Genomic DNA, 15463 nt, shown 5'->3' with positions numbered 1-15463 from the left:
AAATTTGTTCACTGATGTATTTACGCAGAAAAACAATTCACCTACCTCTGGGCAGTAGCATGAGTAGCATGAACTACTCCCGGACGCTCAATTGTAAAGGGAGTTGAATTTGCCTCTGGCAGAAACTGAGGAAAACTGAAGGCAGATGTCTGTGCCAGCAGGAGACAAAGGTCCTAGAGGTCACAGAGCAGCCCCAAGGTCGACAGGCTCCCACTGAGCAGGAGACTAAAAGTTGCTCTCCATGGTTGTTAGCGCAGCCAAATCCATTTGCTACAAATCCGAAAGTATGGAAGCAAGTTCTTTCGGTAGAAGTGATGGTAGTGCTTGTGGTTCAGTGTGAATCCCTGACGATGCTTTCCTGTATATCATTTTGTACTCACCAACCAACCAACCAACCAACCAAATACCAAAAAAGCCACATTTATACAACAGGACATTATACGATTACTCCTTTGAGACTAAAACATATGATAATCCTTTGACTTGGAATATTAATTACTCAACTATAAAATCTGACTGAAGAAATTTATATGGTAAATCTACAATTCTGCTTGTGGTCACAAGTTCTATTGGCTTGGAGAAAAAGTGAGAAGAGCACTGTGCTTAACAGGAACTAGAATAATTAGAGAAACTAACAACACATGTACCTTTTAGATCCGTTGAATGTTTCCCCAAGTGTGGGGGATGTACCACAAGTAGTATGAAGATGATATATATAGTTTTTTAAAGATTGGCACCTGAGCTAACAACTGTTGCCAATCTTCTTTTTTTTTTTCTGCTTTATCTCCCCAAACCTCCCCCCACCCTGTACATAGTTGTATATCTTTAGTTGCAGGTCCTTCTAGTTGTGGGATGTGGGATGCCACCTCAACCTGGCCTGACGAGCGGTGCCATGTCCGCGCCCAGGATCCTAACCCTGGGCCGCCACAGCAGAGCGCATGAACTTAACCACTCAGCCACGGAGCCGGCCCCTGAAGATATTTAATTGGTACATGGATGAACAATTTTAGTAGTTTTATTTTATCTTAATGCATATCAGAAAATATACATAACTACCCAACTAAGGCTGAGATTTCATAGATTTTATTACTTAAAGCAATAATCACTTCTTTAAGACAGAGACGATTTAAATGAAAGTATTAAGTAAATAACATACATGTGGACACATATGGCAAAAGCATTAAGATGGTCCTCAGATAACTGAAGTTTGGAAGTAATGGATTAATTTATCACTACTAGAATTTGATGAGTTAGCAAAAAAGCTGTAAAGACCCATCAATTAGTGTACCTGTTCCTTCCATATTCCCATTCCCATTTTTTCTCCCAATGCATTGTGTCTTCATTGACTTCAAGTGGTTTCAAGAGGTATAGACATAAAAGACTAATATTGTGTTAGTATGTAAAATAAGTCTACTCATTCTTGCAGAGAACACGAATTATCTTCATAAGGAAAAATTGTTTTGAATTAAGGATATTTCCTCTATTAGTGAATAATATTAAATATCCAAGAAACATCAATTCTAAAGGGAAAAGTTTTGGATTATTGCACTGTGGATAGTGCCCTCATGTGGTTTCAAAATTCAGCTACATTTAAGAACTAAAAACAGATTTCTAAATTATGAACTCTAAAATGTGACAGACAATGACAAACGAAACATGTTAGAAAAGGAAACAGCACAAGAAAATGTGATAATTTGCCGTTACCTAATCCTTTCGTCAAGTGGAATGGGATACCAATATGGCGGACAGGATGTCTGGTCAACTACTTGGGAATAATTGGATATCCAATTCATACAGAATATTGCTTATAGTAGTTTTGATTGGAATGTTAACAAATCACACAAGACACTTTGATTTTTAGTTTTATTTTTATCAAAACAAAATAATTTAACCATATAAAGAAGGAAATAAATTTCAACAACCAACCAAGAAGCCAACTGCTTCCATGATTATGAACAATTGATAGAGTAGTAAGTTCTGAACAGTTGACTGCATATGTAAGATATTGAGTCATCCCCTAGTGCTCCAAGTGACAGAGCTATTTTCCCTGGCTCCTTTTCTTCCAATGGTGAAGCAATATGCTCAAGTGTTCTTATACTTCTTCAGATTGAATTATATGTATTCCTACGTAAGTACAAAGCATGGCTGAAAAGAATTGCCCAGGGCACAAATCTAGCACACAAGAGTTTCTGGGTCCTGACACCTTTAATTAATGAGTTCTGAAAGATAAGGACAAGAAATTGTGCTTAAGTATCGAGAAATGTAGTGTTTCAAAAGCCAAAGAATCTCCGTCATATGAACTATGGGAATTACAACTGAAGTGAGGAAAAACCCACAAGCCCTGTTGCTGCAGTTGTAGAAATACGATCGCCATAGAGCCAGGCAGACCATTTTCTGCTCACCATATTAAATTATGTCTGGGGAGTTGAGCAGCAGTACATTCCCATAATGATGACAGTTTCCATAACTATAAAAATCTGCTGCACCAGGCAAATTTTGTGCAAAATGCAAATTTCTATGCTGGGGAAAAAATGAATAATGTGATCATTCTAAGTAATGAATGTAAATGCAAGGAAATACTTTTTGGCATGAGGCTGCAAGTCGTTCATCTTCCATGCCAAGACCTGTGGTCACAATGCATTGCTGCACGGCTCCTCTTGCCATCTGGGCTTTAGAAGAGGGATTTTAGGAAGAGAAGGCTTAGCTTGCCCTCGGTTGCCCACTATGCTATCGGCTGGGTTTTGACTAGAACCAGTGGCACCGTTCCCATCTTTTTTTTTTATCTCTTGGCAAATGAACTGTAGGTTCTCCTGGGTTGTGAATCAAAGGGATGTTAGTTTCATCCAGAATCTCAAAGGTTACACCTGACATGAGGGATGAGTTGTTCTCCACCCCGCCCTACAACTTGGAGGATCAGGCTATCCATTAAAAACCTTGTGACTTTAAGAGTCACTTAAGCGTATAGGTTGCTAAGCGGGGAGGTGAAAATCTCTTCCCTCCATGCGTCTTTAACAAGTGAGATCTGGCCAGGTGTAGGTACAACTGGAAAGATAAACCTGGTGATGAATCTTGAGCATCACGGCTTATGGCACTTGTGCACTTGCTCTGAGAGAATAGTAAAGAATTCCAAGTTGCCCTGATCTTAGTCCATGCCAGCATCCCTGGAGCTATCCTCTGTGGAAGAAGCTGAGGCATCAGTCGGTGAAGACCCTTACGTGAAGGTACCATCAAATTAACAGCAATGGGGAAAAATGGGAAACGCTGACCTTTAAACTCCGATTTGCCCCGTTCTAACATAAATTTGTTTTCTCTTAACCGTTACACAGTACACACTTGGAGAGTAAAAAACTGCAGCAATTATCAGTTGATAATACTGAAATTTGATTTTCAATAACCCAAATTGGGTTATAGGTCTCTGATGTCATCCTTAAAATATATCCCTACAACTGCATTCCACTTTAACAAAGCCCATAGGAAAATTAAGATTTATAAAATCAGAGATTGTTTGTTGCTTTATAAAAGGGTTCTTCATTAAAAAAAACTTTACCTTTGGATGATTTTCAATAGCCAACTAACCCCCCTCCCAGGGTCATTCAAAATATATATATTTTTAAAGTGGCTGAAATATAGCTTTTCACAAATGCGTGTTGATATAAAGTAAGGTGTGCTTGTAAACGTTGCCGCCCACTAGCTAAATAGCCAGCTGAGACAGGATGGTTTGGCAACCTGCTCACCTTTGTAAGGAGAGACCCAGGGAGTTAGAGCTGGCATCAACATTCTGCCGTGTTTGATCTGGGTTGGGATGTGGCAGCCAGCACCAGTGGTTCATAGAAGGACATAGCTCCCACCACCATCCTGAGGTCAGTGCTATTTGGAGCTGTGACTTACTGACTTAGGTCCAGTGATCCAGTTGACAGCTCAGCAGCCACCAAGGAGAGAAGGATCCGGAAGGTAGTGTTCTCCCCGTGACCAGTGCCTCCCAAGACAAAGGAGCCAGTTCAGCCTACAGACATGTCTTTCACTCACACGGTAGTGTTCTGTTTTTGCTTGTAACTATTTAATTATGAGTCAAATTATAAAAATTTATGACTGCACCCCCAAGAACTTAGAGCATCCCTGAGTCGCGTTCTTCATGGCAATAACTGGCTGAAGGTATTTGTGCTGCAGTTCCTGAAGGTCCCCACCCAAACTTCTTGCACGTCGGACCCCTCCACGTGGGAACCCTCTCTGAACCACTGAGCCCTCATACGTAAAGCAGAGGGCAGCTCCTCCACTCTCACAAGGATCAGAGCCTGCAGACACGTTCAGGTCATCTTGTCCAACTCTCTCATTCTCGGTTGGAGAAACTGAGGCACAGACAGGGCATGCGTCTCAACTAAGATTTCTCAGCTTGTTAAGGACAAAGTTAGGCCTTCACTCTCTCTCCCGCCGGGACTCAGATCACTTTCCTGGATGGCCTCTCTCATTACAGTGGCAGATAATCACACATCACTTTTGTTTGGCTTAAAAAGTGCAGTAAGTGAATGCCTAACATCCTTTTACTTCCCTTCTAATGTTTTTCTTGACTGGGCTTGAAATCACTTGGATATTTATGAGTGCATATGAAATGACTAGACACATACGCTAAGTCACTGGGGGGAAGCTGGTCTCACATTGAAGTTTCCTATGATAACCCTAAAATTGGAAAATTCACATGAAGATACTTGATATTTGACCATCCTGAGTCACAGCCAAGGACATGTTAGAGTATATTCATGTGTGTGAGATGTTTTGCATTGCTGCCTCGCCTTTGAAGTACAAGATGTCATATGAACATCATTACATCAAAGTTAAGCCAAAAGAGCTCATCTATAAATTTCAAATTGTACAAAATCATACCAAAAGTAAGTATAAAATTTTATTGAAACGCAGCGGTGTAAATCTCTTTAAGTTTTTCCTCTGCCATTTAAGGAGAAGAAGAGGAAAGCAGAAAATCTGAGCCTTCGCTCAGTGAGTTGGCTGACGTCGATCAGCTATTTTCTTCTGCACAGGGGTGCACTGGCTTGGAATACTGGGGAATTTTATCTGTGCTGTTCTGACTTGCACAATACAGGGGCTGATTTAATTTGACAGCAAAGTAACACCAAGCCCCCAAAATAAAATTACTGAGATGTAAAACAGCGTCAAAACTCCAATTAGTTTTGTATCCTTGAAGCTTCTGGAGGAAATCTAAAAGGCTCCCGTCACGATGAACAGGCATCAATTTAAGCTGTAGAGATTACTAAAATGTAACCCTCTAATTGAAATTGCTCAGAGCACAATATGACAGAAAGAATCAGAGGAAAATAAGCGAATTTTTCCCCCTCAAAAAATGACTCATTACAGACACTCTTCTATTAACTTTTAACACAGCGTTCCTTTGCAGGAGCTGGAAAAACCAAGGGTTTCAGAGGTCTTAACAGACAAGGCACCGGGCACAGGAACGGTACATGCTTGTGTCATTGTATCATATGTAGGCATTGACCATTTGTGCAACATTTACAAATAATCAGCATTTCACCAGATTATAGGCATTTTGAAGGATATTTACAACTTCCACTAAGGAGGCAAATTATTCTGACCAAACTTCAGTTTTTGAATTAATCTGGATTTTGTCTCCAGAGTGAACAGAAGTATCTTGATGCCCAATTCACGCCTCGTCTCCTCTACAAGCTACCCCAGTTATCCCAAGTATGCCCACACCTTTGAAGGAAACCCTCAGCTCACTAATGGAGGAAGTCGGTTGCGTTGGCTCTGAGGGGTTCACTTGTTCATAAATGTGTTGATTATGGCTTTCTCGGTTAATGCCATTTTACTGGGTGAGACAGTGGGAAACCGATGCAGAGGACATGACTGGGAATCAAGCCACAGTCACTGTGTGTTGAGCATTCTTAGACTTTGCTTCCTTGTCACCTTTGCCCTGCCTGGCACCATGTGAACACCAGCGGGGTGTGGCCCAGGGGATCTGGGGAATGATGAGGCTGAGTTGGGGGTTCAAAGTTGGCTGGGGATGTCTTGGGAAGAACCCAAAATGGCTTTCCTAATCTGCAGGTGCTTCACGGATAGAGTTCAGTTCTCCTGCCAGCTTGACATTCCCTTGTGAAGCATCACCAGTCTTTGACTGTAGAAGCGGTCTTTCTCTGGAAGCTTCATATTTCTATCACTAATCGGTCTTCGTCATCACTGCTGGTGTCGCTGAATTCCACTCGAGTTTGCTTTCTCATTCCTTCCAAACTCCTCTTCCTGATTGTTTTCAAAGGGGCTTCAGGGAATTCTGTGGGCTGCCCTGGGTTAAAAGGAACCACGCAATCTTTCAGAGTGATTAATCCAGACACTTGACATTTCCCACTGTCCTTTCCTATAGGAGGGCAGGAGACAACCATTTCCCCACACTCGTACTGCCCCCTGGAAGGAAAAGATGTCTTGTGTCTCCCTTCCTCTTGGGGTGAGCTAGTTGAGTCTGGTCCTGAAGCTGGTATTTCAAGATGAGTTTTTCCAGTTGAACCCAATGGAACTGAACCTGAAATTCTTTGTCCAGATGAAGATTTCCCTGGCAAGAGTGATGGTGATATGCCCTCTGCTCTGGCTTTTCTGTCTGGGGAGCTCTGTGTCAGAGTCTCTCCTGCAGCCTGGCTGTAGTCTTGTGGCTCTGCACTGTGAATTCCCAGGGTTGTGTCACCTGCTCTTGCCCCGACAGAAGTACAAGTGGCGGCCACAGAGGTAGCAACATCATGGCGGGGAGATGTTCCTTTGGACTCCAAGGAAGAAGGCTCTTGAGCATCCAAGAAAACGCACAGTTTGGGGTCTACTGAGACTTGCTCCTGAGAGGGCAGGAGCTGAAGCTCGAGCAATCCCATGTCAAGACCTTTGCCACAGGACAGCAGGCTGTCGTTAGCCACTGCCATGCGGGAATCGGATTGCACAGATAATCCTGACCCAACAGCAGTGTTCTGAGGACAACAGTCACCGTGCTCACCAGCAGATGGAGAAATAGCCTGGAAAAAGTGCAAAGGAAAATAAATGAGGGGAAAAAAGGTTAATTGGTACAAAAAGCTTGTGGTCAGAAACATGATCCTCAATGAAAACAAGGTCCTGAGGTCCTAATGATTCTTCACCTGGCGTGGACTCAATATGATGTTCCCAGTCAGTTTCCATTAATAACTAATTGATGCATTAACTTGAATAAAGTTTCCTGTTGACACAAAATAGCTTACTGAGATTGCTATGTGTTTTTATCTGCTTTGTGAAAAATCAAATCATTCAATTTTCCAACCAGTTCTGAGCATCCAATTTTAAGTTGCCACTGCTCTTGAGGCAGACATGCTATTTCATAGGACTGTGCATTTAAGTTTTTCCAGATTAGCATTTTTAAAAATGTGGTCTGGATTAGGATTTTCATATTTTTTGACATGTAGTGCCCCCGGTCTACCTAGTGGTGATGTCATGTCACAGTGACATCTGCAGCTTGAACATCTCTATTCTATTCAGATATGAATTAATAATGTAGCTAGGATTTTTAATAATCCGTCAGATCATTCCTACAGTTTCACAGCCAATCGCCTATCCTCTCAGTACAGAAGAGTTGGAGGGATGTGTCTGCCTAACAGGCTTTCTGTGCCAGGAAACTTCAACGGGAGCTTGGAGCAAGTTCTGCCACACTGGACACCAACACGAAAGGAGAGGCATAAATCTAGAAAACAGACAGGCAGAGACAGCTCGGAATCAGAATTCCCACCTTCACGGTTGTTTCCTCTGTTTCCTCGGCAGTCCTTGAACTTATGTCAGGAGAGAAGCTTCCTGAGATTTGTCCACCGCCATCCTCCTCCTCCTCTCCGTTTCCACAACGAAGAGACAATTCTGAGACGGCATAAGATGGCTCCCCTTGCAGATTTACACCTGAAAGGAGGAAGGCACATTTATATACACCTGAAATTATGAACTCAGCAAATAGTAATTTCCCAGGAGTTTATCTGTGTCTTCACGACCAGCTCTGAGTTCATTAACCCACATCTCACATGGTATGTACGAGAACTCAATTTACCTTGAATCAATTCACACAGTCAAATAAAATGTCTCCATTTCTACTAAGGAAAGAAATGGCAAAACCCATTCCCAAGGCAGAAAAATCCCTAAATTACGTATATTTAAAAAAATACTTCAAGTGGCTCTTTTTTGTCAGAGTCATCTTCCTGGCCACATCGTTAGGTTCATTTTAGATTGGCTTGCATTCTCTGGACGTACAACCAGGAACCGAGAGGAGAAATTTCCCTCTGTGTTCTGCATGGTGTCGTGGTCTCCACCAGAACAGCGGGCAGCAGGAGGGGATTGGTTTTTGCTTGGCTGCTGTTTTGTGGTGGTTATTGCTGTGATTTGTATGGGGAGAGGGGCGGCCAAGGTGCACCTTTGGCAACATGCACAAACAGCATCTCCCTTTCAAGGGAACAGCTGCCTTTCCCTCATCCCTCACCCTTACTCTCTCCTCCATCTTACCATATTGGCTTGGGATACAGGTCAAAAGGACCAAAGGATTTCAGAGAGTAGATGCTATCATTAGATGAGATCAGAAAAACATTCCAGAACGGCTTTGTCACCAGAGAAAAGCATTAGACCCACTTTTAAATCTGCTTTCATTTGGATTAACGTTACATATGAACAGAGTTTTAAAAAGTCAAACCTTAGTACTGACGAAGAAAAACAGCAACACCTGCCCACACACTCATTTCTTCCCACTTCGGATTCTTTTAATATTTATCTCCTTCACTCCTAATAACACACTTACAGCATTACTGCTCGATTTCTTTTTTTCACTTTGAGGAGAGCTTATGACTTCTGATGAGGGGAGGGGAGGGTCGAGGATGAGTTGCCCTCGTCCGCAGCCTTCATCATCCCCACAGGTGGACGCACTGCGCAGCCCCCTAGCCCCTCAACAGTTCCATCACTATGATGTCATAATTTGTTTAGAATACTCAGTGCTTTCACTATTATGTTCTGGACCACATTTTTCACCCAAGTCATGTAGTATACTATGATTACATTGTCTTTCTTGCCAACACTGTTTCCCTTGGAGTTAATAATTACTTTGTTTTTTTCTTTTGTTTAGTTTTCTACGGACTTATCACTAAAATCATCCTCCAAACTCCTTCTCAATTTGCCTCATTTCCTTAGAAATATCTCTCTTGGAACTTTCTGACCTGCTCCCAATGGACTGCTGCTCCCTGGCCCAATGCATGGCTGTGTCCCTGGATCTCCCTCCACCCCATCCTGGCAATTCTTTTCACCTTCTTGGTTCCTAGACTCCCACATTTCTTTTTCCTTGGTTGACTCTCTTGTTTCTCTAACGCAAAGCCTCTGGTAGCTTCATGAGAAAGGGTGGGTGAAATAAAATTGTTTAAACTTTAATTGGCCACTTGTCTGGGTATAACATTCTGAATTGGAATTCATTTTCCTTCAGAACTGAAGACACGGCTCCACTGAGTTCTAGTTGTTGAGAAGTCTGGAGCCAAGGTGGTTTATGACTCATGATCCTTTGAGTGCAACCCTTTTGTCTTTCTTTGGAAGCTCCTAGGCTCCTCTTTGTTCCACTGTCACCATGGTCCATGGTCTATTTTCATTCATTGTCTGAGCACTCATTGGGCCCTTTCAATCTGAATCATGTCCTTCGGTTTAGGAAAAATATGGTATTCCTTTGATTTTTTTTTTCCTTATATTTTGTCTTTGTCTCTTTCTAGAACTTCTCTTATTGGGTTATTGGACCTGCTGGCCTGATCCTCTATTTTTCTTATCTTTTCTCTCCTATCTTCTATCCCTTTGTCTTATTATTTTACTTTTCAGGGAATTTTTTCAACTTTATATTCCAAATCATATGTTTCTATTTCTGCTATCATGTTGTTAATTTCTAAGAGCCCATTATTATTATTATTTATTCCTTCCTTATGGCATCCTGTTATTATTTCATAGCTCCCGCATGTTCTCTCACATCTCTGGCGATACGAGTCTGCTGTTACTGTTGTTACTGCCACCGTTTGCCTCTCCTTACACAGTCTCTATTTCTTCTAAGTTCCTTTGTTTCTGTTGGTTTTCATCTTTCTCTTTCAACGAAAGGCTTTCCTGAGATATCCAGCAATCTTATCTACCTACCTATGTTTCAGCAAGAGGCACTAAAAAGCTGGTTGGGAGCTCTTCACAAGTGCAATTTGTCAACCGTGGGCCGCCCTGCAGGGTTATCTGGACACCCTGTTTAAGTGGGAAACCCTGAAGTAACTCTCTTCTGGTCTCCACACAGACTCACTGCCTTCTACACAAGGTGTCCTCCAGCCTCCTACCGGGAAAGTATAAGCCAGGCTGCCAGCATTCTGGAGTCTACATTGGGGTCGAGAATCAGGGGCTCAATATGCAGTGTTAACCGTCAGGTTACACCCTCTGTCTTCACTAGGGTCCCCTCACTCCCTGCTGAACCACCTGTGCCTGGTGTCCCTAGCATTTTCGATGCTCTGCAGAGAACAAGCCCCTGGTACCCTGTGGGAAGAGAGCAAGGGAAGTGACCACACTCTGAGGAGAAGGAGATTTGAAGGGTCTGATGCTGCTTAGTCTTTCAACCAATCTTCCTGTTTTCAGCCCCACCTGATACCATGAATTTCTGAGTTTTTAGGGCTTTATCCACTGTTCAATCAGGATTAAGTTCTCTTGGGTCTGCTAAATCAGTTACCACTCCACCTCTGCATTCCAGCCTCCACAATGATGGCATCCTTTCTTCTCCAGTCATTTTGTCCTTGTGGACCTGTGCATTACAAACATACACTTTTACTAACTTGTCCTGGGATTTTAGAGGAAAGCGGAGGTAAGCAAATGTGTTCTGTCCTCCGTCTTGAGCTGAAAGAGCAGACTTGCTCTTTTGTCTTGGGGGAGGTGACAAGAATATCAAGTGCACTAATCCCGAGCAAATGAACTTCGAAAATCTATAGAAGTGCAACAGTTTGGAAAAGGAAGGAATTATTTTTCCATTAATACAATATTCACTTGAGCACCTGCATATCGGGATTGTCTAATGACACAGAACCAGGCTTTTAGTATTCCATTCGTTTGCTACACAAATATGTCAACGAACCAGGCACCATGCTCGACCCTGAGGAGTTGGAGAAGAACAAGACAGAGGAGCTCTGACCCTCAAGAGCTTTTGCTCCAACAGGGAGGAGAAAGAAAGACAAGTAAACTGATAGATAAGATGATGTCAGGTTGTGACAGGGGTCATGAAGGAAATAAACATATTGATCACAGGGAGTAAAGATAACTGAGGGTATTCCAGAGACGGAGGATAAACAGGGGGTATTCCAGAAAGCAAGAACAAATAAAGAGTACAGTACAGAGAGTAATGGGGGACGGGTAGCTGTTGTACAGAATTGAAGAAGGCTTCTCTGAAAAGGTGACACCTGAAAGGAGAGCTTCAGGATGGGAAAGAACCTGCCCACCCAGGCCACTCCAGACAAACGAGGAACAGGTGCAGCGGTCCCGAGGTGGGAAGAGCTGGGGGGATTAAGGAACCAGTGGAGGCCAGTGTGGAAGGAGGGTGGAGAGCAGGGAGCAGACAGCAGAATAAATGTCAGGAAGCCAACTGGGGCCCAGGCCCAGAAGGGTGCAGGCAGCCATGGGTGGGGTTTAGATTTTCTTCTGCATTTGTTGTGAAGAAGCCAGCGTGGTCAGCAGGCAATCTATCTTTTAAAGATGATTGTTGCTACTATCTGGAGATGGAATTGGGGGCAGAGAGAAGAGAGGTGGGAAGACCAGTTACAAGGCTACCAAGGTCGTCTGGGGACAGATGAGATGGCTTGGCTAGGACAGTGGGCATAGAAATGGAGAAAATGGATGGATTCAAGATATGTTTTCATTCTCACCCATGAAAAATCATCAAAAGATAATAACGATGATAAACGTCTCCAGTGTCCCGGAGCTGACCAAGCACAAGCGCCTCGCTCTAAGCGGATTAAGCTGTGTCCCCACGGTGACAAAACAACCAGGCAATTCATTCAATTCAATGAAGAAGCAAAACCAATTAGTATAGGGAAAATAATCAGATTGGCCAAATGTCTTCTCAGCAGGTTGTTTTGGTTTTTAAACGTAACGAAAGGCCATGTGCGCGTTTGGCCAATAACTTCTGACTCATCTGAGAGAGCCAGGCAAGAAAATCTATTGATTTAATTTGCTTCTGACCTATAGTCTACAGAGAAAACTGAATTATCTTTAATAATTGTGAAAAATGCCCAAATAATGTCACTGAAGTGTGTTAAACTAATTTGGATTATTGAAGAAGGATGCTAACTTGCTTTTAAATGAATGGCCCTTTTCAAAAAGTAAGTCATGCCCTGGCTGAATATTAAAGCACAGAATGTGATCCTGTTTAGGGTTTAGCATCACTGTATGAATCACTTCCTACCTCTTCAGAAATTACGGATTCCACCGTCTTAATGCAATCTTCAGAAATCCGACTGCTCTTACGCAATTATGTGAGTCTTATTAGAGAAACCATGTCATCACAGTTCTGAGAGCCGTTCTGTTCTCCTCCTGATTAAAGGCTGCGTTTTTAATAATTTCCCTCAGAAATAATTGCCAAACCTCGTTTAGAGAGGAGGAGACTGTTGAAAGTGTTGCAGCAAATTTAAATTTAGCCATCTTGAAAAGGCTATAGGAAACTGTAAAATAATTAGAAAGAAAATGGAGTAAAGAAACAATATGATGAAACTTCCAACATAACTGTAGACATTTTTAATGCCAAACCTTCTCCCAGCTGTCTGATTCCCAGGCCTTATTAAAATGCTAATAGACATATTATTCAAATATCATTATCTGAAAATGTAAGTAATTGGATACGTTTCGTTCAGTTGCCCCAGTACGCCGAAAACTCCATTAATTTGGAGTCCAAAGACTCTGAATTATAAGGAAAGGGTAAAAATGAGTCTACCACGTAGGACTTCTAAGCAAGCTGTAAGTGTAAACAGGAACGTGGGAGTAATCTCCTAGACTATTAATTGATCAGAGATTAAATCACGTAGAAGCATTCCAGCCATTGAAGGATGCATAATGTGCTAGCAATTAAAATCTGCAATTACTTAAGGAACACTAGGCAGAACTCAAAGTAATCACTATGTGGGCAGTTATTTGTGCATTTGTTCAAATATTTGTTGAGTCCACTTTTTTGAGTCTGTATTTTCGAGCACATTTTTGAGCCCATGTTATTGAGCCTAAATATTTATTGAGCCCATATTCACTGAGTACCGAGCACAACCAATATGCTCTCCTAAACACAGGCAATTTATTCAGACGCAAAAGAGGCAGACGCGCTCTCGTGGAAATCATGGTCTAAAGGGGGAGAAATTCAGTCAGCAAATAATTGCACCAAAAAAATTCACCGAGCAAATGTAGCAAATACCGTGAAGGAAAAAGCAAGGGTGCTATGAGATGGCAAAACGGCCCCCCCACCCCACCTATAGCTGTGGGAAAAAGGGAAACCCCACGTACTGTAAAATCATTCCACATTACACTGTCCTGGCTGCTTTTCTCCCTACTGAGTCTGAATCATTCATTCATGTAATTATTCAACCAATATTTTCGAAGGCTCTATTTCATGTCAGACATTGCAATAAATTTTTTTGTAACTAAATTCATTTCCACAATCCCTTTACAATTTTTGTTTACAAAACCTCTATAGAAAAAGATATATATGGCTAAAAATGCAGGAAGAAAGAGGCTTTCTTTCTCTCGGGCAGAGGCGGGAGGACATCGATTCTAACGAGAAAACGATCAGAAGTGGGTGGGCAGCGAGCAGCGAGAAGCAGCCTCAGACGTCAGTTGCACAGGCGGAGAGGCACCCCAGGGGGGACCGGAAACCATGCTCATGGAGCGCAGCCTCCACACGGTACTTCCGTAGTATCCTGAGGCGGCCTCTTGAAAGTTTGCTTCTAAGTAATCACAAACAAATCTTTTATTTCAGAAACCACTTTTCTGAGTGGCTTTCCTCTCTTTTCTATTTCTTTGATGAAAAGCAACACGACAGGAGCTCTTACCACACAGAAATTCTTCACCGGAACCATGTTTAGTGCAAAGTGGTGTCTAAAATCTTGCTTTAAATGAAAAGTTTTACCGTGCCCAGACAACAAGAGCGTGACTCTCAAATACAGAGCAAAAATAGGCTTAGGAATTCACGTCAGGAAAAGAGATGACAAAAGAAATGCCATTTGAAACATTCAATGCGGAGACTGAGCCTAGCAAATCCACCTTATGTATCATTATTTTAGAAGTTTCTAGTTGTTAAATGAAAATTGTCTATGCGGGTCTCTTCCCTGGGACATAATTGATATACTTGCAACAGCTTCTCATCTTTTCTCAAGATTTACACCCTAGAATGAAGGAGAAATTATTCTGTTTCAGCAATTTCAGAGCACTATGACTTAACTAATAGCTTTAAGGAAAGAATTAATACTTCTCTATTAATTCTAATGAGAAAAGATGTAGGGAAGTCATTAGCTCCTGTCAGAGAAGGAGAGAGACGGCAAAGGGGGAGAGGAGCCCTGGAGAGCCCAGCCCCCAACCTTCCAGATCCTTCCCGACACTCTGTAAGGCAGCTGAGGAGAGCCGTGTGAGAACAGGGAGCCGGAGGCCAGCCACCGAGGCCAGGAGGGACTCACAAAGGACACCCCCTCGAGAGAGAACCGAGGGAACAAAGGCGGCAGCCATTCCGGGCACTTGTTCCAGGCTCTTCATGAGGGTTTAGAAATGGTCCCTTTTGTGGGCGTGTAATTAGGCAAAGCTTTTACCGCAGAAAACACCTGTAACCACGGCCCTCTCCCCCGCGGTCTTCCTGAGATGAAAGGAAAGTGTTTTGATCACTTTCTCCTCTCAGAGATTTTCTCTAAACTCGGTGAATGGCGGCTGGTTTGAAATATTTCAGTCACTTTAAAGCTTGGTTGTGCACAGAATTCAACAAGATTCCTTCATAAAGCGAAACGGAAGCCTGCAGAATAACGAGAAATCGTGAACACGGCTCACAGACACTCTCGGAAAAGTTTGTCGAGAAATCTGCTGAGGAAAATGGGATTTGTGGATCTATTTAATTCAGTGGTTCTCAACGGGGGTGATGTCCTGGGACTGTGCGGTTGTCCTGACTTGGCAGGAGTAGGGGGTGGGCACCGGGAACGCTGCTTAGCACCCTGCAGTGCACAGGCTGACCCACCTCCCAGAGCGACCCGCCTCCAAAGGTCAGCAGGCCCATGATTGAGAAACCCTGGTTTAAACCAAGAATCACAAACTTCAATGCTACAAATAACCAGATGAATAACCTAAACGAGGGAAGTTGACAGTGGGTGGGACTGTGATGAATGGAGGGTACGTCCAAACTTAAGGGTACAGCTGACCCTCAGCTCCCTGGACTGAGACCCTGAAGGAACAAGGGTCCGGT

At 42.7% G+C, this 15463-nt stretch overlaps 1 protein-coding gene across 3 annotated transcripts in view; it reads right to left on the bottom strand.

Moving 5' to 3' along the window:
* Positions 1–4884: 4884 nt before the first annotated feature.
* ZNF831 (zinc finger protein 831) overlaps positions 4885–15463 on the bottom strand; it is a 106647-nt gene continuing 96068 nt past the window's right edge. For all 3 annotated transcript variants that reach the window (XR_011430871.1, XM_070247419.1, XM_023626832.2), the window contains 2 exons: positions 7754–7914; positions 4885–7013 (listed from right to left, as the gene is read on the bottom strand). Coding sequence is in view for 2 of the 3 variants with exons in the window: in XM_070247419.1 (XP_070103520.1) it covers positions 6168–7013; positions 7754–7914 (1007 nt within the window). In the remaining variant the exon portion in view is untranslated. The remainder of the gene's footprint in view (positions 7014–7753; positions 7915–15463) is intronic.

This window comes from Equus caballus, chromosome 22, assembly GCF_041296265.1.
Source record: "Equus caballus isolate H_3958 breed thoroughbred chromosome 22, TB-T2T, whole genome shotgun sequence".
Lineage (NCBI taxonomy): Eukaryota > Metazoa > Chordata > Mammalia > Perissodactyla > Equidae > Equus > Equus caballus.
This window is presented reverse-complemented; position numbering and strand designations above follow the sequence as displayed.